Source organism: Acanthochromis polyacanthus, chromosome 1 (genome assembly GCF_021347895.1).
Source record: "Acanthochromis polyacanthus isolate Apoly-LR-REF ecotype Palm Island chromosome 1, KAUST_Apoly_ChrSc, whole genome shotgun sequence".
Classification (NCBI taxonomy): Eukaryota; Metazoa; Chordata; class Actinopteri; family Pomacentridae; genus Acanthochromis; species Acanthochromis polyacanthus.
The window spans coordinates 8764303-8790435 of NC_067113.1; the positions used below are offsets into that span (position 1 = coordinate 8764303).

Below are 26133 nucleotides of genomic sequence, written 5' to 3' on the forward strand. Positions count from 1 at the left end.
TGGTTAAATTGCAGTAAAAAAAAGATTGATTTAGTAAAGCAGTATTGAAAATAATAATTTGACAACATTTACACAAATACCATAACTGAGACTGTCATTTTAAAATATGTATACAACATGACCTGGTCAGGAAAAAACCTTTGTTCCATGTAAATAAAAAGCTGAGTTAACACAAACCAAGTACGAAACATCCAAAACATAATCTCAAACAGAAATTTTAAAATGCCAGCCAAAAAAAAGAGAAAATAATCACAAAACAATAAATGTCAAGCATAAAACCTGTGCCTAAAAAGAGCTTTGTATGCCATGTGCAATAATTTGTTTAAACTCAAGTTTGATGATATGAGAATCACCCAGACTCCTATCTGTCCAATATTCATTTACTGAAGTACGATTTCAGTCAAGGAGCTTCTCTGAGATTGACTGCAGTGTACAATGCTTCCCCTATTATCACTTCTTCCTTCCAGCTCCATCAATAAGGCTTTATCTGCTGAGTAGTTATTTTCAGAAATTGGACTGTGTGAAAGGAGTGACAGTCAAGAAAAATGTAATCAATGTCCAGTAAATTCCTTCAAAATCATTGTCTACAAAATGAGTTGCCAGCATTTACATCTAACTATATGCAAAGCACTCCACTGATGTAAAAGGTGGGAAAAAATGTACACAAACCTTTTGCATAATACAACAGCACAACAAAGTACAGCCTCCATGCCATAAAATGTTTCATTTGATTGCACTGAATGTACCAACTCTGGGTGAACACAATAAACTGACAACTCAGTATGTTTACTACAGAAAAAAAGATAAATGACTGAGACTTAAATCCCCACTGCAGTTGGTTCTGAAAATAGAAATGCTTGCTCTCTGATTGCTGGGGTGACCATGGCTCTATCTTCAGCTCTGCTCTCACCTCCAGGCTGGGAGGCCTGTAGCACCACACGGATAAGTTGGGGCACGTCAAAGTAAGCGGCGTAGTGCAGGGCCCTCATGTTAGTCCAACGTGAGCGAAGATTGGGATCAGCACCCAAGGCAAGAAGCCGGTGGGCAAAGCTGGCTGCTGTCTCTGCATCACCTGGACAACAGAGAAGTGTGCGTACCTGAGTGTTTGGAGGGGTGTGGTGGCAGTTTTCCAGCTCTGAAGATTTTCACGGCAAAAACTCAAAATCTTACCAAGTCTTTTTGTCTTTTTTTAGTCTAAATGTCTCATCCCACTTGATTTAGGAGAAATTCAGCATAGTCCCTCCATCTTGCATTTCAGCAAGATGGAGGGACTTGTTTTAAGACAATGCATCTTAAATATCTTGATAAGTCAAACAATCTTGAAATTGTCTAATTTTAACCCTCCTGTTGTCCTGCGGGTAAAATTGACTCGTTTTAAAGTTTAAATATGTGGAAAAAATATATATATTTCATGGTGAAAACTTCCACAGTTTCCAATTTTTGGGGGAAATTTTTCAACATTTTTTGGTGGAAAAAAAGAAATGTTAAAAATGTTTCTTAAGAACATTCACAAAAAAAAATCAATCAAAAACCAGTGAATTTTGCTGGATTTTGGTTGATTTTTTTGTGAATGTTCTTAAAGAAAATATTACAAGTTTGACAGACATATATGGAATCAATTCAGATATTTTTAGGATTTTTTGGAAGATGTTTACTCATTTTTTTGAAAATATTTACAATCTTTAGATTTTTGTCAAATTTGGGGATTTTTTTAAAATAAAACTTTTAAGGGAAACTTTTAAGGATTTTTTTCCTTAAGATTTTGGAAATTTTCATAAATTTGAGGAATTTTTTTGATGAATTTTTGGATTTTTTTCAGCCAATATTTTTTGGTGACTGTAAATGAAGACAACAGGAGGGTTAAGACAACTAAGCTTGGCAATCCTGGTAAAATATATCTTAAAATAAGCTTTACCAGCTAATTTTGAGATCTCAATATTCTAAATATCATTTCTTATTTCAAGAAATTTTACCAACCCATTTTTCATTTGTTCTATTGACAGATTCTTTCACTTATTTCAAGGTAGAAGTTCTTTGAAATAAGTTTTTTTTTTCTTGTTTTGAGAGGGACATTTTTTTCCCAGTTGTTTAAGTAGTGGTTGATGAATAGCAGTGCTTACAAAGTATACAGAATTCTGTGCAGTGGTTTGAGTAGCAACATAAACTAACACATAGATGTGTCTTTACTGTGCAGCTGAGAATATTAGTTCTTCACCTATGTAGATACTAACCAATGCCTGGAGCCCCGGCCTTGCAGCAGTAGTGCAGGAGGCTCATATCTGTCAGACCGTCTCGATCGTTCACACCACAGCCTCTCTTTAGGATCTGTGCAAAGACAAGATATGCAGTGTGTCACTAAGGACCTGGTGTCACTGCGCAGAAATATTACATAATAGGCTATAAAGTGAAACATGGGGGCATTGATCTGATGACTGACAAGCAAGCTGGGCCTCTCATAACTCTACTCATCTTTAAATTTGGACAAGAATTGTTGCGTAAACTGACATTGAAACGAGGCATTATTTCTCAAGGGTAGCAGTTACGAAGTGAGAGAAAATAATCGCCTGCTTGTACCCTTGAGATGAGGGCTTCCCTGCACAATTTACTGCATTGCAGTTACTCTGTATAACTCTGTGCAGAGGTGGTTTGGGAGTGGATTAGCAGGGACTTCTTTAACAAAACACAGTTTTGCTTTATTCTTAAGTATTGTCACGCTTTCCATTATATCATTGCTATGACGAAAATAAAAGCATTAAAGGACAGAGAGGGGATTGAACTGAGGCAATGAAATTTGGCAGTATCAAAGCATCTGGACAGTTAAAAAAATTCAAGTGTGTCACCTCATTGCCAATGAGGCTGATGTTCTTCTGAACCTGGGGCACCCACTGCCTGAGGACAGCAAACAGCTCTGGTATGGTGGTGCTGGGATCCAGAAGAACCTCCCTGCACTGCGGCTCGCTGGGGTCAAAGAAGGAGAACTCTGGAGGTGGTGAAGGAGACAAAAATAACACATGCTAAGTGTAATGATGAGAATGAATCTTAAGTTTTTGTTTCTTTGTGTCCTGTATGTGCATGTGAAGAGAGCATGTGTAAATCCCTGCAGCAGACATTCATTAACTTTCTGCAACAGTATGCACAATAGATTCAGTCAAATTACTAATCTTGGGAAATGCCCTTGCAGTGTTTGCAGAGGCAAATGAAGTCAGATGTGACAGTGGATGGCATGCCATGAACCAAATGAAGCTTTAGAGAACCTGACTGAGACTGAAATCAAACGGCATTCAATGTCGAAGGCTGAGGCGAACACTTACTGTATAATTTAAGCAGCATCAAACCTACTGTATTTGCTTTACTGAAAATGAAAGGAGCCAGCTTAAGGGCCCTTTATGGTGATTAATAACCACATGCTTTGATTTATAATATTGTGTGATGAATACCAGAATGCCATTCAGTTGCAGCACTGATATGTTTCTTGCTTTGCAATTTGTGGCTACATGAGTTACAGTCAAAGTGTAACTAACAAATTCATTCAATATTTGAAATGTCATAGTCATCACGTTGTGTCAAATTAAGCCGCTAAATGGATCATACATTTTTTTAAAGCAAAAAACTAATGCTTTTCATGTTCATTATGATCATGTCATTACAAATTCCATAATTATTTATTATGGAAACCATCACTTAATAATAAAAAATGACTGGATATCACTAAAATGTCAACTAAATAACAGTCTGAATTTAATACCAACCACCTTCTAATTAGCTAAACGAAAATATGAGCTGATTCAGAAACAGTTTGGATTTTGTTCTTTTTATTATGTTGAGATAATCATGACAGACATTTCTTTTTCAGCAATATATAGAATTTTATATGGAAAGTAACAAATATCTGCAAAATCACTTTCCACTAAGTTCCCCGTTACAAAACCACCTCTCCAGGAAGTGTGTTAATTCCAGATCACATGACCTGCTCCACATGATGTCATTTCCTCCTGAAGAAAAGACTGGCAAGACTCCAAGGATTTCTGAGTGATTTAATATAAAGTAGTCAACAAGTTTACTACAATATCTTTATAAATAACTTTCAATTTAACTCAATATTAATAAGCTGTGTAGATAATCGATAGAATTTAAAATGATCATTGAAAGGCAGACAACACCCGTCACAGAAAAAGCCCTGTATGGTTCAAAAATATTACAGAAAAAATATACATTTATGTAAATTGAAGTAGTTTCCTCATTTTTCAAAGTGAAGTGTGCATTTGAAAGGCAACGTTTTTATACCTGACCTGCTGATGGGTCATCACAATGAGTTTAGGTAAGGATATAATGTTAATTCCACTACAAGAAACTTCATGTCTGCAAATTAGTGGGGAAAAAACTGTGCATGTATCTGTATCAGCAATTGGCCAAAATGAGTCAGGAAATGGCATATCTAATGTCTGCAAAATCTAATATCATGTATCACCAAGTCAGGATCATCATCATTATCTCAGATGGGACTACTGCTGTTTGACTCGCTTTGAATACTGCAATTATCAAGGGCTCTGTTATCATAACTCACGAACCAAATGTTCAGTGTGTCATCAGCTGATCATTATTACTTCAACCACACGATCAGAGACGCAGTGGAAACCTTATTCTTTCTCTGTCTACAATGAGTTTGTCTGAAATGTCACACCGGGTGCAGGTACTGAATGTGTGCATATGTGGATCCTCACCACAGTCACTGGGCATCGGTGCAGAGGCCACCTGGTGGATAACCGGCCGCTGATGAGAAGAGAGTCTTGTGTGACAGCCCAGGACAGCGTCCCCTTCAGCAGGCTCTGAAACATCCTCCTTTGTCATCTCCCCCTCAGGGCCGGTGACTGGAACAATATTAGAAAGCCTATTCTGAGAACACAAGTAGGTCTGATCTCTCAATAAGGCTGCACTGAAACATTCAGTCAGAGTGCCATGAAGAATCTAAGTGCATCACTAGAACCTGAACCATGTACGCCCCGTAGAATATAACTGCAGAATTAACAAATTGCAAATGAAGTGGTATGTTTTGTTCTCTGGCATTTACACAAAATATGTGACCATGTGTTGTATGGTATAGAACCACAGACAGGTATCCAAGTGTTTAGACAGTGACAATTTTCACAAGTGTGCTTCTGTACAGCACCAGAATGGATTAGAAATGGAGAAATCAAGATGTTATTGAGTTTTGCATGTTTAGCTCACATTCAAAGGTTTTATCGAAAACATTTCATCAACCATTTAGAACCTGTGACCAGTTTATATTTACATAGTCCCTCCAAAATGCATTAATTATAGACATGAGGATCATTTTTAATGCTCAGATACAAATCTTTGCAGCCAATAGGTGCCTGAAGTGCAAAACCCATGGTCATGACCAAATGCTTTAATGCAGCTGCCTTCAGGCGCTGCTTGTTTGAGTCTCTGTCCTCAGGTTAGTCTTTGGTGAATGAAAAGCAGCTCAGTTGGGTTCAGGTCAGATGGTTGTCATTTCACAATGTTCCATTTCTGTGCATGAAGATGCTCTTGGGTTGTCTTCACGGTCAGTTTTGAGTCATCGTCCATCTGGACTGTGAAGCACCATCCTAATAGAAACACAGCATCTGACTGAAGCAGAACTCAAGCTTTACACTCATTCATTCTGCTTCTTCCATCAGTGGAGACATTATAATGACTCATTTCCACTGACATCCACACACACTTCCTTCACCTCTCCAAAGCTCAGTTTTCTCTGTCCAAAGAATCTTGTTCCAAGAGCTGGACAGGATGTTATAGATCTTTCCTGGCTAAGTTTTACCTGGCCTCATGTGGTAAACTTTCCGTATTTAAACTCATGAAGATGTCTCTTGATTGTAGATTTTGACAATTCAGTCATACACTTTACTTGTCTTCCTTAATGTTCCTGAGCTTTTTAAGAATACATCAGATGCTTAATTTGGACTTTCCTAAAGGTTCTGCCCCTCCTCTAATAGGTCACTGTTCCTTTCCAGCCTAATGACAGACTCCTTCACTTGCATGAACATCACTTTGGACTTAACATTGAGCGTTCCCATGAACAGCTAAATTCAAATTCACCACTTGGAATCATCTCCATAAATTTAATTTCTTTAACTTGTCATAGAAAAATTAGCAAGCATTTGGTCATGAAACTGCTCATTAATAAATTATCCAATTATTTATAATAAATGGAAAAAAAATGTCTAATTCCTAAATGGTTAATGCCATATTTAGTTGAAACTCTTGAACTAAGGCTGAAAGTCTAGACTGTCATCTAAACAATCACATCTTGATTTCAGGTCCATTACAAACGGCTGACAATTATAAATAACCTGTCAAATCAATAAGATAATATAAGACCAGAGATGAACGATTAATCAATTTCAAACTGAAAACACAATTAACCAGTTGTAAAAGCCTGCAATTCTGAATGTGCACGATGAACCGCAGGTCTCTTTAAGGGGTTAAACTATCAATGGTTTTACAAATGCAGGCTCACGGCTGTGGTTCAGGAGGAAGAATAAGTCGTCCACTAATTTCAAGGCTGCTTATTCAATGCTGGGCAGCTGCATACGACCGAAACTACTGATATGGTGGGCGAGGAGGACCGTAGTTTCTTAGCTACCATTAGCGTTCAAATGGGTCAAGAGAAACCCGCTGAACAGTGTTCTGTAGAACCGAGCTAAGGTAAAAGATGCTATATAAACTGTGAACCATTTACATTTACTCATGGTCACATCAGAATTAGCCCAATTTATTTATTTATTATATCGTAGATTGTTTAGATGCTGCTCCTGATTAATAAGTGGATTTCAATCCCAGAGAACCTTCAATTTGTTCTGGTTTTATTATTTATTATTGATTAATGTATTTTAACTTAGAAAGTTTTTGTGATAATTCAATGTTCAATTCCAATTAAAAACATTCAGTAAATGTCAAAGTTCTCACACTAGTATTAGATTGTAAAGAATCTAACATTCTGATGGTATCTCATGTGGAAACGTTTGAGGACATTATTTCATTTATGTTAGACAGTGAATATTGAACTGAAGCAGGATTTTAAAAAATATTTCAGAAATCAAATCACCAAGAAAGATTATAATTGGATATTTTCCTGAAATCGTTCAGCCCTATGTGAATACAGGATTACACTACATTTTGAGAACATCTACATTTCACTATAAACTAAGCGTCTACTGTCTGAAAACAAAGCTGAAGTGAAGGGTTTTAGTTTTCCTGCAGTAGACTTTAATCCAAAGGGACAGATTTTTAGGGAACATAAGATAAACTACCAGCCAATTTTTAAATATAGACTTTGTCAAAGGAACACAGGAGGCAGTGAAAAAGGAACAACACATAAGGGTCTGAACTAGAAGCACGCGCACACACACACACACACACACACACACAGGCCTAAGTCTGGGAAAGCTACAGTGAGCCTAAAATCTCCCCGACCAACCAACACTCACTGCCATCTTCTCTGTTATCCTCTTTCTTGTTGATCTCCATGAGAGGCTCCCAGTCCGGCTAAGCTAAAACCAAGAAACACAGACACATCTAACCAAAATCCTTCCCAAAATAACTCCCAAGCCCATTGCCTGTCCCCTCCTCAATCTCCCATAGCACTCCCACTCTGTGATTATGCCCTGCTGATCACAGGTCCAGTTGCTATTTACAGCCAGCACACTTTCAAGCCACAGTGTTCCCACGTCGGACTCTTCCCAGCTGGAGTGTCACTCTCACTTTCAAAGCATGTGTACTGCCGACCCTTTGACAAGCCCATGACTAGCCAAGCTTAAGACTTACAATGCAGAGAATGCTGCTGTAAGGTGACAGTGCAAATAAACACAAAGGCCTGCAAAATGGTGACTGATCAGGAGGAGTGTCCCTCACCATGAATGCCAACAGCAAGCGTCCACGCTGCTAAAGCACCCACAGGAAAGAGAGTGACACCCTACCAGCTCCAGGAAAGGGTTTTCACCTTTATCTTTCTCCATTTGGGGTAAAAAAACAGCTCACCAACAGTATTATCAGGGAACATTAGGACATAAAAACTAATGCAGAAAGATGCATGATATTTGTAAAACACTGCAAGACAAGAGGAGCATTGTAATTCACAACAGAAAAAGTAGGCTTTAGTAAATAATCATGACTGCATTTTCTTGGAATGTCACAAGCATGACAGCTGACCTGTACAAGAACTGTGAAACTGAAGCAGCTAAAAGGGATTTGGTCTGTACTAATATTAATATATATATCGCACCAATTGCACCTTACATTTTACATTTGATTTTAAACGCAAATGGTCAAATAAAATAATTTCATTGCCAACAAGAGCTGAAAAGCTTGCTATTCTAAGTAAACTTTCAGGTTATGTGGGATTGTTTTGCAAGTAAAATAGAAAGGTATGAGTGAAGACACTCTCATGACATTAAAACCTGTCAGTGCATAAACCATTTCTTTTAGCCAAGTTGGGGTGATTATTTCTTCAGAGGATTACACTGCTCAAATTAAAGTTCACCCTAACATCACACTGGTTGCTGTTGTGGGTAAAACTCATGAATGAAGGCTAGCTTTAACAGTAAGATGCAGATAATATGCATAAAACTTGCATTAATTCAAAGCAAAACTATACAACCAATGTAGATATGACAATTTTCCCCTGAATCCAGGCCAGCTCAGGTTTTTGTGGTTCTGTCCAACCTGCATATGACCATGTAAAATTTGTCAGACGATGGCTTCAGGATGTAAGCGACACTCATCACGTCACAGTTCAGATTTAAACCAAGCGGCTCAAGCAGAAAGCATTCAGTGAACAGCACAAGCCCTGAATAGGTATTTTCCCACATCCCACGCGGAACAGAAAACAGCAAGAGGTGCTGAGACATTTTAAAAACTACATGTAACTTAATTTATTCTCCATCCCATCTGTAAGGAAATGGTGTCACATTTAAAAAGGCATATAGCCTGAGATTGCACAAATCACCCACCAAGTGTAAACTAGATTTCATTATTTTAAACAGAGAAACACAAATTATAATTTCAGGAAGTTGCTGTGAGTTTTACGCTGCTGAAAAGCGAGATGAGAAACTGCTTAGAAGCACTCTGAGGTCACTGATCGGCTGTCTGGAGATTAGGACTTTGCAGTGTGACTCGAGACAATGGCCTACTTTCACAATAAGCCTCTCCTTGTTTGTCTGATCCATGATGTCACCCTGATCCCATCTTCACACAGCTAATGAAAGGAAGCTACTGTCACATATTTCAAACGGAGAGCTCCGAACATTTTGGCGCCCGTCGCCTTATGACTCCATATTCCAGACATGCAAACTGCCTGTTCTGCCCGACTGCAGCCTCTGTAAATCTTTTAGATGTCTTGCTGGCTTCAACATCATGACAACGGCAAAGTTTGTGTTACGATTGTGCCAGAGAACACAAACAGTCCAAGTGAATTAAAGTTAGAAAAATACAAAATTGAGACTTCATTTGGATTTATGCTGTTCTTGGAGGAAAAAAAAGTCCCCCTCAGAAGCAGCTGTGTTTTATACTGTAGTATGTTTATTCAGTATCTTTACTACCTTCATACTATTAATTTATCCAAGTTACATCCTCTTGACATACATAAGGAGGGATTGAAAATGTGCATAACATGGCATTTTTGTGGCTGACAAACATCTGAGCTCTGTGAAAATCTGCGACCAACTCAGTTTTTCATCCACATTTTTTTCTATAAACAATTTGGAGCATCAATATCATGGAATATGTCATAGTTTCAATGTGATATGTATATAATGACACAGACTAACAGTATCCTTGATGTGTCATCTGTTTCCTGAAAATTCACCGCAGGGGAAAGAAGTGCATTTTGGGATATTTTTCACGGATCATGTAAGTCATAGCATAGGAATGGTTTTATTTTTATCTATATTTTGTTACCATGTTCATCTTCTAGGCATGATCCCTCTGTGCCAAAATAGTAAGTCATTGTAAATAAATAAAAACAATATGGGCCAGGTGGGAGGCACTCATTGAATTTTCGTGGAAGGAGTGAAACTTGATTGTCTGAACCACAAAGTCACCAGTTTCCACTTAAACGACCCTATCATTTTCATTAGTATATACAGTCATGGAAAAATGATTAGACCACCCTTGTTTCTTCAATTTATTGTTCATTTCAATGCCTGGTACAACTAAAAGTGTATTACCTTAAAAATATAGTGAACACTACAAAAATAGGATACTGGTCAACTCGTGTGTATGCAAACTTGTATGTATTGAGTGAATGTAAAATTAGTGTTTTATTATTTATTTATGGTGATCAAACATGGATTTATAAACCACTGGCAGTTGCTGAATTGTCGTCCCTAACCCTAGCATACGCACAAGTTTGCATACGCACAAGTTGACCAGGTACCCCAAAAATACAGCTGATTCCATAATACTTTCTGTACTTTCTGTCTATTTGACATTCTTCAGCTTCATTGTATTCCAGGGTAATCTAAAAAGGGTATATAAGAGGCCATTTCATGTCATCAGCAGCACTACACATGCAAAGGTCTAGAGTGGTTTCCTGCTCACATTCAAGCCGTAGCACAGCTCAGAAGTTGTCAGCTCTCACATAAAGCCCAAAACTAAAGAATTAGGTGAAGACACAAAGGCAGCCAAAGGAACTTGGCATGAGTGAGAGACAGGCAGTGAAAAAACTGAAGATCTCCAAGACAGCTGTTCATTACACCAAGAAAAAACAAGCCCAACATGGTTCTACCAAACTGCTAGCTGGTCAGGAAACGTCTTTCTACCCACCAGATGATCGTCACTCATCCGTTCCTGTGTCAGGAATTATTGTCAGACCTACAGGGACCTTAAAAATGAGTCAACACTGTGGAGAAATGGGACTTGTTGGACAAGGACAATCGGAAAGTGACTTCTTGAAGCTGGTCTGAAGTCACACAGGTCAGGAAGAAGCCCTTCATCAAGGAAAGGCAGAGGAAAGCCGGCTACTCTTTGCTGGGATCACAAGGATTGGACTGTTGGTTATTGGGATAAGGTTCTCTTCAGGGATGAATCCAGTTTTCAGTTGATGCCCACTCCAGCCAACTTACTGTTTAGGAGGAAGCCTGGAGAAGCTACAAACCAGACTGTCTGCCCCTACAGGAAAACATGGGGGTGGATCAGTGACCATCTGGGGTAGTTTGAGTCTGGGTGGAACAGGGCAAATGAACCAGGTCATGTCTGGGGCTCCTCTTGAAAACAGTCTTCCTCCATCAGCTGGAAAACTCTTTCCTGTCTCCAATGACTGAATTTTCCAACAAGACCACTATTTCTGAATCAAGACACCACTCCTGACGACCCACAGGCTGTAGTCATTCTCTAAATTTCACGTTTTCAAGCCATTTTTTCTGGAATTTGCATTCCCCATTTCTCCTCCACCTGGTCCAGCCTGCCAGCCACTTTAAAAACATCCAGTTTTTGCCAATTGTACCCGACTGGCCGGGGCAATTATTGCAATGCTTCGTCATGTTTACGCAGATGAACATAACTGATGAATCGTGGTATATAATTATATTTTAATATTATAAAGTTTTTTCTTGAAAACTGCAGAAAGAATTTTTTGGGGGTTGGGGGTGGACGTGGGTGGTATGAGTGTTCCTTTGTGTGTTCTTTGTACTGTGTGTGTGTTGGGGGGGGACGTGGTGGAACGGGTAGAAGGTGAGGCATTGTTCTTAAATCGTTTATAAATCTGTAAAGCACTTTGTATTGCAATTTCTTGTATAAAAAGTGCTATATAAATAAAGTTTTATTTGATTTGAATAAATATTAACATCTGTAGGCTTCCCACTAACCTGCAGCGAAAACACACTAACAAATAAACATTAGCTGGTGGACAAATGAATTATACTGGTTTGGGTACAAAGTGTGACACAAAACTACTTCCTCTATCAACCTAGCCTTAGCTAACTCAATTATAACAGCGACTCTCCCATCTCACACACGTGTGTATCCCAAGAGCAGAGGAAAACACGCTGTCATCTTCTCAAATGTCCGAAATTAATCGATTTCCACTCAACTTTGTCTGCTAATAAAACTGTTATTTGACCTAGCAACATGCCCACGGTGACAGCTAGCCGGCTAGCATATGCTGAGAAGCCAGCTCGAGCTTAGCAACAGATAAACTACACTTTAAATAACTATTAGTAGAGCTAACGCATGGTCTCTGTGAGAGGATAGCAGCCGCTGCTTTCATCTGATGTACGAGCAATGAGGAGAAAGTTGCTGAGATGCCTCCTGTCACTCACGTTAGCTCCTCTCAGGTAACGGTGATGTTCACTAGCTAAAATAAGGCCAGCCACTGTGGACACTTGAAACGCAAACAGGAACCAGAAACGGAAAAAAAGCATCCGGCTAGACTACCAGAGGGACATAAACAGGTGAACGTTACCTTCAGCTTGCTGCTTGTTCCAATTCTCTCATGAGGAAAATGACTGGAGAGCCAGCTGGACGTAATTACTGTCAAACTCAACCGAGGAAGCTCCTGTTTCAGCTTCCGGCTTCACAATAAAGGCAGTTTTCAAATTAAAAGTGGTTCAACTTAGCCCTATAAAGCCTGACCCATCAAAAAATGGCCAGAAAATTCCAATTTTTGGGGGGAACTGAGATGTTTATTACCCCTTTAAACAAAATCCAACTACATCATCTGTCCACTATTATGTTACAGCCGAGCACTGTATTGTAGAACAGTGTTAATGTACAGTAGACCTATATAGTTAACTTTATTAAATTCACAATGTGGCATAATGTGAGGGCTTATCCCCGCCCCCTTCAGGAAGAACACACTGAACACAGCTAGGAGTGCTAGGAGGAAAACTAGTTTTGGGGCAGCTTGAGGAAAAGCAGAAGTAAACATCTTTATGTCTCAAAAGCTTTTATTTTACACTTTCAAGTTTCTAACAATCACACAACAGAACCGAATCAATCACACAACAGAACCGAATCAGATTTTCACTATTCAAGACCTTTAAACACAATTTACTTTACACTCAGAAATTGTCTTTATTTATGGATGGTATGGTAGACATGGGTGTTTTTTTTTACCAAAATAAAAAAGGCAATTTCACACATACAGACCAGATTTACCTAAACTGAGCGTTATCAGGGGCTGCACAGTGCCTCAGTGTCGCCTTTCACCTAGGTCCTAGGAGATGCCCACTTCGCCTCCTGGCCTGGGATCTTTCTGCATGGAGTTTGCATGTTTGTTAATCAGACAGTTGTTATTCTACCACAAATAATTATAAAAAATCATACATTTTGGATAGCATTGTAGTATGGTGTAATTCTTCTTTTCTTTTTTAGATAGTATAAATGTTCATTTGAATATTCTGAGCATTTTCAGGATATAAAACACTCTAAAATCCTTGAACAAAAAGACTGTTTAAAAGAAAGGATTGTCTTCAGCAGAAAAAGCAGAATTCAGATTTTAGTTACAGATTTCACAATTACTCTTCTCAGATAAATGCAGTTGAAATGGATATGTCACTTTGCCAACACATCAGCCCTGTCTGAAGCATATACATAACAAAGAACAGAAACTACTTTGAATCACAGACTGCAGTGGAATGGGCCTTCTTGAAAGCATAGCAAGAGCAACATCTGTTTCACCATTTGCTGCCAAAGTCTGAGAGGTTCTGTCCGCACACAGGGAGGCTATATTTCCCATCTTTCTGTTCAGTAGACGGTAATTTCCCTGGGGCAGCAGAGGGAGGCTGGACATTTTCCTTAAATGTCCGTTCAAACAGACCAGGCTAACATCCATCAGCGAAACTTCACTAAGTTTTGCTGATGGATGTTGGTGTTTACTGAACCTGAAGGACCTTTTGATCAAAGACCTGATCCTTTTCTGTGTGACCCTCAGTGGTGTCACATTTCACTTAGCTATCATGATGAGTGTATTTGTTACATAGACTGTATATATAGTGGACGTAGCATCTGGCTCCAGAATTGAAGCCAACCCGGAAGTGTCAAAAACTTGCAATATCACGCCGTCCGCGAGGGTTGGCTCCAAAAAGCTTTTTCTCCATAGACCCCAATTCATTTTGGAAAAAATAAAATTTGATAGACTGATTTTCTACAGCTCAGGATTTTTCCCCCGTTAGTTTTCATGGTCAGAATGAGAGATCAGGTGGCCGATCTTAAAATAAATCAATACTGAATTTTAAATAAATCGTTAAAGTTGGCGGAGCCAAGGGGCGTGGCTATACTTGATGGACAGGACCAGAAGCCTCTGCGGTAAAATGTGGGCGGGATAAGAGAGTTCTCAGCCAATCCTGCCCCTAGTTGCTCTCCGGTCCAGTCTGTTTGATGACGATTTTTACGTCACTGGCTCCAAAAAATCCAAAACGCCGACCAGGAAGTAGCAAAATCCGGGCTTCATTTTCTCAGTGTTGAAACCAACGGGTGACATCACGGTTAATTTACGCCTGATTTGTTAGCATGTGCAAACACGTTTGGTTGTTTTTTAATGACAGCTCTATTGAAATAATAAAACTAGAAAAGCACTCAGAGAGAGCAGTACTCCACCAAGGCTGTTCATCCCCCCATATGGCATTGTCAGAAATGCAGCATTCTGTTTTTGAAGAAATGTAGCATTTGTTTATCAGTTATTGATGATCAGAAATCACGGCGCTATAGAACATGGCCATTTAATAGCTGGGATAGACTCCAGCCCCCTGTGACCTTAATGAATATTAAGCAGTGTATAGATAATGGATGGATGATGCAGCTACAAATGATGAAGTGCATTTTAAATAAATGTGTTCCAATTTTAAGTTTATCTACACTGAACAAAAACATGACTTTTTCTTGATGGAAGACAGTCTGGGGGACAGGATCAAGTTGTCAACACATCCTACAGTTCTTTCAGTCAATTAGAACCCGTTCTATCCAGACACACAACAAAAACAGTAGTTAGAGGTTATTAGGTTTGTTTTTCGAAGCCAGGAAAGAAGTCTGTCTATCATGCTGGACAAATCTGATTAAGGATGTTAACATTATTTGAAGTTTTAGCCTGTTTTTTGTTTGTTTGTTTGCTGTTTGCTTTTTATAATACATGTGTAAAGTAATACTTTATTCTTGTGATTTAAGTATTTATTATTAGGAATTTAACAAAGCAGGGAGACTCTGTAAAATGCTTCTTAATCTGTCTTTTTCAATCTTCAATACAGATTTTTTTTTTTAATTTTTAACCTATTGGAATGCAAGGAATTATTATTTTACTTTCTATGAGTGAAATTTTGCACACACACCAGGACCAGTGAAAAATGTGATATTTTAGGGGAATTGCGCACCTGCGTGCCAAAATGGCTCAATAGTGCCCCCTAGAATATTATGAAAATTCATTTTGCATTTTATTCAGGCCACAGACAGACATGTGCATCAGCTGTGAACTGAAATCAAAAACTTTGCTCCATTCTTCTTGGGACTGTTTGAACCTTCAAAAGCTATGATTCCACTGGGAACAAAGTTTAACTGCTGTGCAAATTCTTTCTCTGTCACTTTTATATTCTGCAAGGAGGCGTTGAAACCAGAGGAGGTATGCACTGGCAGAGATAATGTTTTTTCTTTTTTGAAATGAAAAAGCTTTTTGAGCAATTACACCTGTCCAAGATTTGAGGGCCACAATAGGACACTTTTTTGCTTTTTTTTTTTTTAATGTTGCTTATACCTCTCAAAGGAGTACACCCCTCACATTTCTGCAGATATTTAATTGTATCTTTTAAAGGGACAACAATGAAGAAGTTACATTTCTTCGTTGTAAAGTAGCAAAATAGTCAGTGTACAGTTTGTATGACAGTGTAAATTTACTGTCCCCTCAAAATAACTCAGCACACAGCCATTAATGTTTAAACCACTGGCAACAAAAGTGAGTACATCCCTAAGTGAAAATGTTCAAATTGGGTCCAGTTAGCCATTTTCCCTTCCAGGTGTCATCAGACTCATTCCTGTTACAAGGTCTCAGGTGTGAATTGAGGGTGTGTTAAATTTGGTTTTCGCTCTCACACACTCTCTTATTGGTCACTGGAAGTTCAACATGGCACTCGACCCAAGGAAACGACCAACGCTGCTTTCAGTTTAAATTATTATGTATAATTCTAACAAAACAAGGACTAAACTGTAAAATAACAAATAAAATACCTAAAATTACAATTGAAACCACAGAAGTTCATTATTTTGTAGTGCTGTACTCCACTCAGCCTACCAGTAGGTTAATTATGGGCTGTTTGAACATCATGTTGTGAAATGTTTTCCCCTCAGCTAGTCCAGGGGTTCCCAATCTTTTCAGGCCGCGACCCCCAAAATAGGATCATAGGAGACCCGCGACCCCCCCTTTCCCCCACATGTCCAAAAGTAAAAAAGAAACTGTTAAATGTGGATTAGCAGTGTTACGGGTAAACATTTGTCAGTCTAAAACAGCACAGCAGTGCGACGGATTATTCAAAGTTATGAGCAGTGCTGCACAACAATTACTGCGTGTTTGAAGAACTCACCTAATGCGATGGGTGGGCAATATGCACTGAGCAAAGAAGATCCAGTCTCGGTTTGATTTTGGAGACGGCAATTCGGAGATCGTCCTCCACATTAAGTCGAGATCTGTGCTTGTTCTTGATGTAAGTCAGTGCAGAGAAAGTTTTTTCGCATAAGTACGTAGAGCCAAATGGCATCAGTGTGTTCAATGCTGCTGCAGACAGCTGCGGGTACTCCTTCCTCACCGAAATCCAAAACTCATCCAGGCTCTTGGCATCAAAAAGCGCTCTCAGGGTTCGGTCAGATGAAAGTTCAATCAGCGCATCCTCAAAGTCAGATGTCAAATGATTTGTTTTTGCAGTGAACGGGGATCGGATCCAATCATGCCTTTCAGGAGCAGTTTCTTCTGGGAAATACTTTTTAAAATGATCCACAAGAGACTGAAGGTGATCCGCTACAGACGCCCTTACAATGTTCACACTCAAAGCATTTTCTTCAATAAAATCATCCAGCTCAGTAAACATGTCCATATGTCCAGCTTCAGCGCGCTCTCTCCAGCGCTCCAGTTTACGCACAAATGCTTGCACTTTGTCATTGAGGGTCAAAATGCTTGTGTTTTCACCTTGCAGTGACATATTCAACCCATTCAGTTTGCCAAAAACAGATGATAAATACACCAGCCTTGCTACCCAGTCAGGATCAGAGAGGTGTTCTGCGAGAGGTGATCTTTGGTCGGCGAGGAAGATGCGCACCTCTTCCTCAGCTCACACAAGCGGCTCAGTACATTTCCCCGGGAAAGCCATCTCACCTCTGTGTGCAACAGGAGGCCTTGGTGCTCCGCTCCCATTTCGTTACAGAGGGTTGCAAACAGTCTGGTGTTAAGCGGACGTGATTTTATATAATTCACGATTTTCACTGCTGTGTCAAGGACGTGCTTTAACTCTGCACTCAGTGATTTACATGCAAGGGCTTCTCTGTGTATAATGCAGTGGGTAAAGCAGACGTGAGGGGCAACTTGCTGGACTCGTGCTCTCAACCCCTTCTTTTTCCCCAGCATTGCCCCTGCTCCATCTGTGCACACTGATAAGCACTCACTCCAGGACATACCTTCTTCTTTTAGCTTGCTGTCCAGTTTGTTAAAAATGTCCTCGCCTGTACACGCTCCTTCCAGCGGCGTGCAAAAGAGCATTTCTTCATTAAGCTTCTCTTTAAAAACGTATCTCACAAAAACAAGAAGCTGGGCACAATGCGAAACGTCAGTTGACTCGTCCAGTTGTAAAGTATACTTTCCTTCTTTCACTGCATCAATGAGCTGAGTCTTGATGTCCTGTGCCATCTCACTGATGCGGCGGGATACTGTCCCATCTGACAGCGGGACTTGTGTCAGCTCAGCGGCGGCTTTATCCCCGTGCATGACTCGACTCATCGCCACCGCGGCGGGTTTGATCAAACTTTCTCCAATTGTGTGAGGCTTTTTTGCTTGAGCAATTAAATATGCCACTTCATATGAAGCCCTCTGAGCTTTGGCAGGGATTGTAGTTTGTTTAGTTAGGACCCTCTTTTGCCCTCTTAGTTCTCCCTCCTTTCGGCGAAAAACTCTGCTGGTTTTGACACAAGTGAAGGATGTTTAGTCGTCAGGTGTCTCAACATTTTCACCGGTTTAAGGCTCTCGTGAGCAAGGACCTCCGAGCACACTACACACTGTGGGTGTTGTATACCATTTACAACGTGACACACGAATCCATACTTAATAAATTCATCCCTGTATTTTCTTGATTTGGATGAAGAAGTGTCCGATTTGTGGGCTTGGCGGGCTCCCACCTTAGCCGCTGCCGGGCGATGCTCTGGCGGTTCTGTGTCGCAGTCCTCCGCAGACTTCTCTGGTGTTCCCACGGTGCTTCCTGCTCTGTCATCAGGCCTTGCCGCTTGCAAATCTGGCTTTTCAACTTCACTCTGTTTTTGAGTTGTGGATATTAGCCACCGTTTCATTTTGATAAAGGTCTTAATCGCAACTTCAGAAAGCTAGCTCTAGCATTAAGATTAAAACGAAGGGCACGTATGCTGCGTCATAGACGTAAACTTCATTTGTAATTGACGTAATGTTAAAATAATAATAACAAAAAAAAAAAACTTTTTTTTCATATAGTTATTTAACTATTTTAAACAGATATTTCAGCAACAAAAAATATATAAAATAAAAATGTAAAGGCCCTCTCGAAAAAATTTTTTCTTTTTTTTTCTTTTGCTGTTCTGGAAATCATCTCGCGACCCCCACGGAGGGGTACCGCGACCCCCCGGGGGGTCGGGACCCCCACTTTGGGAACCACTGAGCTAGTCAACAGTGTATGTTTCTGCTGGAACACTGTTGCCTTGGTAACGTAAACAAAGCGGCTGACGGCTGGCAGTGATTTCTCTCACATCCCGCTCACTGGCGCTAAAAAATTATCATTTGGTTCATTTTACGCTCACTAACTGACCTGGGTTCAGTTCTGCTCAACAAACTGAGCGACTTTGTTCCTTTTAAATCCAGCTGATGGAGCTGAACAGGCGCGTGTCTTCCGCCGGTTACCGGCTACCGGAGAGATCCACCGAGACCAGGACGACAACCGGCGGGGCACCGGCGGAGCGGACCACCGAAGAAGGTTCTGGACAAAACCCGGACAGGAGCGATGTCTTTAAACGAGACCAGGTGTGGAAGGAGATGGTCTGGAGAGAGAGGAGAGGCGTCCTGGAGTGGTGAGAAAAATAAAACTAAATCAGCTTTAGGTGGCTTTAACCCTCAGATGCTCCACTGACTGGACTCTTCCATAGTGGGTCAAAAATTACTCGTATATAATCAATGTGCTTTTATACCGTTTTTGTTGAAAATAATCATTTGTATTATTGTTTGTGTTATGGGTCAATATATAATTGAGGGACTTTTGAAGTCCATGGGATACATCCTGCATACATATTTAATAAAAGTTTAAAAGAAATTATGTTCATTATGATCATGTCTTTATACATTCCATAATTATTTATTATGGAAACAATCACTTATTAGTAAAAAAAAAAAAAATGACTGTAACGTTTTCTACCATGGTTGACAGGTATCATAGTTGACATTTTTGCTGTTTCCAGGGCTAAAACCAACATGGCTGTCTATAACCAAACACCACATGACATTTTTACAGAAAGATTCTTCTAAATATTATATATAAAGCTCAGTAAAATTGAAGCTGAAAGTTATTTATAAATATATTGTAGTAAACCTGTTGACTACTTTATATTAAATAAATCAGAAAGCCTTGGAGTCTGGTCAGTCTTTTCTTCAGGAGGAAATGACATCATGTGGAGCAGGTCATGTGATCCGGAATTAAAACACTTCTTTCAGAGGTGTTTTTCTAATGGGGAACTCAGCTGAAAGTGATTTCTCTGACACAGATCCAATTTGTTATTTTGCATATAAAATTCTATATATTGCCAAAAAAAAGGAATGTCATGATTGCAACAAGTCCTCAAATTCATACGACCGCATCGGTCGAATGCACCATGCACCGGAATACGACCAGTGAGAGCGTATTTACGTTTGCGCCCCTACGGGGAAAAGGAACGCATTACAGGATTTAATTCACAAAACGGCATTTCCGTCGCAAAACGGCTTTTTCCTCACTTTCCCAACACGTTTTTAGGGTTATGGTTAAGGTGAGGAAAAGGGATAGGGATAGTGTTAAATAAAAGTTTGTTCATGGTGACGTTTCACCTGCGATTCCAGAGTGTCGATATTTACTCAACCGCTAGAGGTTGCATACGTCAAAACGTAACACTGGGTCGTAATATGGGCGTGTACAGACGACCTATGTGGTCGTTTTTTGTTTGAGGACAGGCTGCATGATTATCTGGACTTAATAAAAAGAACACAATTCAAACTATTTGTGAATGAGTTCATTTTATTTTTGTTTAGCTAATTAGACAGTGGTTGTTATTAAATTTGGACGATTATTTAGTTGGCATTCTAGTGATGTCCAGTCATTTTTTTATTAATAAGTGATTATTTCCATAATAAATAATTATGGAATTTGTAAAGACATGATCATAATGAACATAAAAACTTTCTTTCTTTCTTTTTTTTACTTTTAATAAAAATGTATCCAGCCACAATTAATAAGAATCGTAGGTTTCCATGAGACTCTACGGGAAATGAATGCAGGTCATTTTTGATCCACTTATGAAAGCTTTAGGTAGTAATACAAATATTATAATTTCATAAAAAGTATAAAAGATGACTTAAAAAATTTAATAGAATGGAATCAAAAACATGTTTTTTTTTCCAGGAATATCTGAAATATGAAATGATTACAACTGTTCATCACAAAGATATTGAAGGAAAATGACCTCACCGGGTCATTTTTGACTCATTTATGCATCTAAGGGTTAAAGGAGCTACAAAAGTGAGTTACAGCTGATGTTAGTTTAATGTTCGGTTAAAGGTCTGTGAACATGAACAGACTGAACCAATAGATTGTGGTCCACAGGGAGAAGAACTGGGGCTTTCTCAGGAACTATGATCAGATGGTAAGAAAAATGCACACTGTGATAGTAAAATGAACCTTTTTCAGCAGTTTTTGGGTGTTTTTAGTTGGTGTTGAAGAAATTATTATTTTACAGATTTTCCTGTTCCCATGTTTTGTTACATTTCAGATAGTTACTACTAAAAATCACAGGAAAAAAATCACCTTATTCATACAGGTAATCTCACTGAGACGAGACCTGTGCTCAAATAGCAGAAACAAACAGCTCTGAGTCACTGTCAAACAACACTAATGACCTGACAAACACAACAATACAGCATGGCTCATTCCAGAACTGGAGGACATTTGGGCTTCAAAATGTTGGAAAAATAAACCTTCAATTTGACAGTTTACTGCTCCATATTCATCAGTAATAGGTAATGAACTATCAAAGGCTTGACTGACTCAGCTTACACATCAATGGTAGCATTTTTACTCCGCCAAGGAGTTATGTGACGATCGGCGTATGCTTGTTTGTTTGTCTGTCTGTCTGTTAGTAACATTACTCAAAAATTGAATAACAGATTTGGATGAAATTTTCAGGGACCATCAGAAATGACACAAGGACCACCTGATTAGATTTTGGTAATGATGCAGCTTATAGTCTAGATCCACAGATTTGTTAAAGATTTCTGTATCCTTGTGAGATAGCAGCATGGCATCACTGTAACCATGACAACAAGTGAACACTACATCAGCTGCCTGCTGATGATCACACGACTGTGATCCTACTACAAATACACTGCTGTCGACTTCTCAGATAAAACAGTAAATCTCAAATAAAACAGTTCAAATGAAATTTAAATATAATTTTTTGACATAATTTTTTTAAATAAATGTGATATTTTAAATAATAATAACTATGCATGGAATGTGTGTCCTACAACATGCTAGCATGCAGGCTTTGATAGTTTATTACCTATTATTGATCAATATGGAGCAGAAAACTGTAAAGGAGAAGGATAATTTTTCAAACATTTTAAACCCAAATGTCCTCCAGGTCTGGAATGAGCCTCATACAGCTGAATGTTGACAGCACATATCTAACTGTGAGGGTTCTTTGTAGGGAAAGCTGAAACCAGAGGAGCCTTTACCCGCCTACGTGTCCCTCTTCTCTGATCGCTTCCCCAACACCACCAACCAGATCTTTGGCAGCAGAATGTCCACTCCGCTGGGGAGGGAACTGGTCAGATTAGACAGGCTCTTTCAGACCAACCATCACAAGCGCAAGCAGGATCCAGAAAGACTGAACTGCTAGACCCAGCGGGAGCATCTGCACATCTGGACCTCTGTTAGCCAGATCCTCTAAACAGGACTGTCCAGTGCTGAGCTCAGGGCTTGGCAGAGTGGATTAAAGATTTCTGAGTTTAGATTTGGGGCTGCACAGTGGCGTAGTGGTTAGCACTTTCACCTTGCAGCAAGAAGATCCTGGTTCAAATCCCGGGGTGGGCCTGGGATCTTTCTGCATGGAGTTTGCATGTTCTCCCTGTGCATGTGTGGGTTTTCTCCGGGTACTCCGGCTTCCTCCCACAGTCCAAAAATATGCTGAGGTTAATTGGTTACTCTAAATTTTCCGTAGATGTGAGTGTGATTGTTTGTCTGTATATGTAGCCCTGTGACAGACTGGTGACCTGTCCAGGGTGTCCCCTGCCTTCGCCCGAGTCAGCTGGGATAGGCCCCAGCACCCCTCGCGACCCTAGGACAAAGCGGTGTATAGAGAATGGATGGATGGATGGATTTGATGTGGAGGGTTTGTTTTAATCATCGGTAAATATGGAGACAAATGCAGACATCTATTTAGAAGCCATACTAGAGGCACAGTCAGGGGTGATACGAAAGAGCTGTTTACTGTCCTACATCAAATACATTTACCCTAAATTGTGCTTATTATTAGGTGCATTTGACCCAAAAAAAAGAGGTTACAAGCAGTACACAGAATTAAATGGTAAAGGAAACAGCAGACTGTTAAAGGCAGGAGAGAGGAGAAGACTCAGATCACATTCATGTCATCTGAGCTCCATCAGGGATTTAAGTAGATACTTGATAATCTGACACAGGGGAGTCAAACTCATCCTAGTTCAGGTTCCACATTCAGCCCAGTTTGATCCCCACTGGACCGGACCAGCACAATCCAAGCATAATAACCTATAAGTAACCACAACGACAAATTTTTCCTTTGTTTTTGTGCAAAAAATTATGTTCTGAAAATGTTCACGTTTAAGGAATTATCTTTTACAGAGCATCATAAACAACCTGAAATTTATGAAGAAAAATAAATTCAGTTTCAACAACATTCAGCCTCAGTTTATCATTTCCACATTACAACTTCCAGATCACAGAGTGTCTACAAAGGAACACAACATTTAGTCACAGCTATATGAGAACTGATAATATAGTATTTTACTTTATGATCAAAACAACAACAAAAGACAAAAATAAGACCAAATATTTAAAAAATTGAGACACAAACAACCATAACAAAAAAGTTAGAAAGCAACAAAAATGGACAAGCGAGACAAAAAATGAGAAAGTGTGAAACAAAACGACAAAAAAATGAGACAAACAGCAAAAAAGACAAAAGAACAAAAAAACGAGACACAAAATGACAAAAAAATTGACAAATGACAGGAAACAAAACAAATAAGACAAAAAAATTAGAAAGCAACAAAAAATGGACAAAGGACAAAAAATGTGAAAAAAATGACAAAAGCAAGAAACAAAACAACAAAAACATGAGACAAATTACAAAAAAACTCTCTGTAGTTTTTACACTTTGGGGGTCGGATTGGACCCTCTGAAGGGCCGGTTTTGGCCCGCAGGCCGCATGTTTCACACCCCTGATCTAAGAGGACACCTGATCAAATCTGGATGAGTGAAAAGTCACTTCTTTTCTTGATCAAGGACCTCAAATATTGTCGCAGAAAAAATGAGCAGAAAACATCTTAAAAGCAGGTTGTAGATCCTTGAACAAGAAACTCAGAGCAGAGTTTAAAACAGCTCTAATATCAGAATTAACCAGGTGAGAATCTGAAGCAATGTTTTATTTTGCTAAGAAAATTTGCTAGTGTTTTTATTTTCTAAAATGTCTGTCACATTTACAGTTTTTCTCGATTGCTAAGACACATTCCTGGAAAGCTGCTCTCCTTTTCCCTAAACTGTGAACACAAAACCCAATTTTCAAGCTACATTCACAAAACCTCTGACTCTTCATTGTGTGTGTGAATGGGTGAATGTGACGTATCATGTAAAGCGCTTTGGATAAAAGCGCTATATAAATACAACCTTTTACCATTTACCATTCTTCTTGCAAAACCAAACTTTCACCCCAAAACAATTCAATCTGTGCTCAAAACTGAACTATGCTGTCAAATCATGCCTCAAGTCAACTGAAATTACAGTTTTTCTCAATTGCTAAAACACTAAACCCTATTGTCTGAACCAAATTCTCAGTTGCCTGAACCCACTTATTGAATCAGTCACTCTTTTGGCAAAGCCATAAGCCCTTTTCACCTGTTTAGACACATCTTGTCAACACATTGTCATTGTGATGCACATATGTTGCATAATGGTGAGCACTGGTGAGCAAAAGTCAAACACAGTTAAAGCTCAGGTGTCACCGGTTGAACACAACAACTCAAAATTGATCACACTTGTGGCTAATGATGTGAGGGTACATATAAGCCAAAGCACTGGTTTGTGAGGCACTACAATGGATAGAAATCTAAGAAGAGGAGCATGGATACAGCATGCCAGGGTTTTTTTCCCCCCATTGCCTGGCCAGAGAAAATTCTGCTTCACAAGTGCTGGTAAAATTACAGAAAGAGTACATGACTGACTTTTCCCTCTGTTTTGTGTGTGTTTGTTCCAGACAGTTTTTCAGATTGATTTGTACGTTACTTGTACGTAAAAATAAAGCACAAAAATTTACAGATGAAGTACAAAGAAAAGAAGTGCATTACTCTGCCACAGCATCATTTCTCCGTACTGGGTCAGGCCATGGGACTTCATCTACATCACAGGCCACATTTTCTCTGGCCAGGCAATGGAGGAAAAAACCTCTGGCATGCCGTATCCATGCTCCTCTTCTTAGATTTCTATCCATTGTGGTGCCTTACAAACCAGTGCTTTGGCTTATATGTACCCTCACATCATTAGCCACAAGTGTGATCAATTTTGAGTTGTTGTGTTCAACCGGTGACGCCTGAGCTTTAACTGTGTTTGACTTTTCCACCTGTGCTCACCATTATGCAGCACAGGTGCATCACAATGACAATGTGTTGACAAGATGTGTCTAAACAGGTGAAAAGTGCTTATGGCTTTGCCAAAAGAGTGACTGATTCAATAAGTGGGTTCAGGCAACTGAAAATTTGGTTCAGACAATAGGGTTTGGTGTTTTAACAATTGAGAAAAACTGTATTGTTCCATGCTTCTGGGATAAGCCATCGTTTCATGAAGGAATCAGTCTGTTTTCCTGATCTTATGTGGCGTTTATCTACCTGCACTTTGAGTGAACCGCAGCGTTTCTCAGGTTTTTGTGATGTTGCTGCTTTAATAAACTATTCAGGACATTGTTATGTGATAAAAAATAAAAAAATAAGATTATAAAACATTGCCCCTTGTCTAAATCTGAATAAAAATGTTGTTTTCCACTGAATAAAGAAAACCCATGTTATTTTGAAATGATGTCATGATTTTGATTTTGCTTTGTCATGTGACTCAGTGCCTCGTTGGAATAAAGGTTTTGTATTTTAAAGAGTGCCTGTGCTATATTACTGTTGTTATGCTGGAAGTAGTAGATGACACCAAATGTTTTAATCTGTACAGTAGAGTGTACAACTTTGCATTGCTTTGTTGTTTCAGTCTGGGTGGAACAGGGCAAATGAACCAGGTCATGTTTGGAGCTACTCTAGAAAACAGTCTTCTTCCATCAGCTGGAAAACTCTTTCCTGTCTCCAATGACTGGATTTCCCAACAAGACAATGCCCCTTACCACAAGACAAAGTCAGTTAAAGCCTGGATGGAGAACCAGAACATTGGAACTATGCCT

At 39.3% G+C, this 26133-nt stretch overlaps 3 protein-coding genes across 5 annotated transcripts in view; 1 reads left to right on the plus strand and 2 right to left on the minus strand.

The window, feature by feature from the left end:
• Nucleotides 1-12572, minus strand: part of zgc:103755 (uncharacterized protein LOC449988 homolog) — a 51430-nt gene extending 38858 nt beyond the window's left edge. For all 3 annotated transcript variants that reach the window (XM_022192978.2, XM_022192977.2, XM_051948220.1), the window contains exons 1-5: nucleotides 12458-12572; nucleotides 4722-4868; nucleotides 2841-2980; nucleotides 2232-2325; nucleotides 911-1072 (exon numbers count right to left, since the gene is read on the minus strand). In XM_022192978.2, coding sequence (XP_022048670.1) covers nucleotides 911-1072; nucleotides 2232-2325; nucleotides 2841-2980; nucleotides 4722-4848 — 523 coding nt within the window. In that variant the 5' untranslated portion in view covers nucleotides 4849-4868; nucleotides 12458-12572. The remainder of the gene's footprint in view (nucleotides 1-910; nucleotides 1073-2231; nucleotides 2326-2840; nucleotides 2981-4721; nucleotides 4869-12457) is intronic.
• The window catches only part of LOC127534042 (SCAN domain-containing protein 3-like), a 63205-nt gene extending 44365 nt beyond the window's left edge, over nucleotides 1-18840 (minus strand). The window contains exon 1 of the mRNA XM_051948283.1: nucleotides 18134-18840. The gene's annotated coding sequence lies outside the window, so the exon portion shown is untranslated. The remainder of the gene's footprint in view (nucleotides 1-18133) is intronic.
• Nucleotides 18841-18889: 49 nt separating this feature from the next.
• On the plus strand, nucleotides 18890-22659 carry c1h2orf50 (chromosome 1 C2orf50 homolog). The gene is made up of 3 exons (XM_022192967.2): nucleotides 18890-19272; nucleotides 21051-21090; nucleotides 22153-22659. The coding sequence occupies exons 1-3, from the start codon at nucleotides 19070-19072 to the stop codon at nucleotides 22342-22344; spliced, it is 435 nt and encodes a 144-aa protein (XP_022048659.1). The 5' UTR covers nucleotides 18890-19069; the 3' UTR covers nucleotides 22345-22659.
• The last annotated feature ends 3474 nt before the right edge of the window (nucleotides 22660-26133 follow it).

What these genes read in the sequence shown, in the direction of transcription:
- c1h2orf50 (XM_022192967.2), top strand. Translation starts at nt 19,070, where the DNA reads ATGGAGCTGAACAGGCGCGTGTCTTCCGCCGGTTACCGGCTACCGGAG. An exon ending in AGGAGAGGCGTCCTGGAGTG is followed by an intron (nt 19,273 to 21,050) that starts GTGAGAAAAATA and finishes TGTGGTCCACAG; the next exon opens with GGAGAAGAACTGGGGCTTTC. An exon ending in TCAGGAACTATGATCAGATG is followed by an intron (nt 21,091 to 22,152) that starts GTAAGAAAAATG and finishes GGTTCTTTGTAG; the next exon opens with GGAAAGCTGAAACCAGAGGA.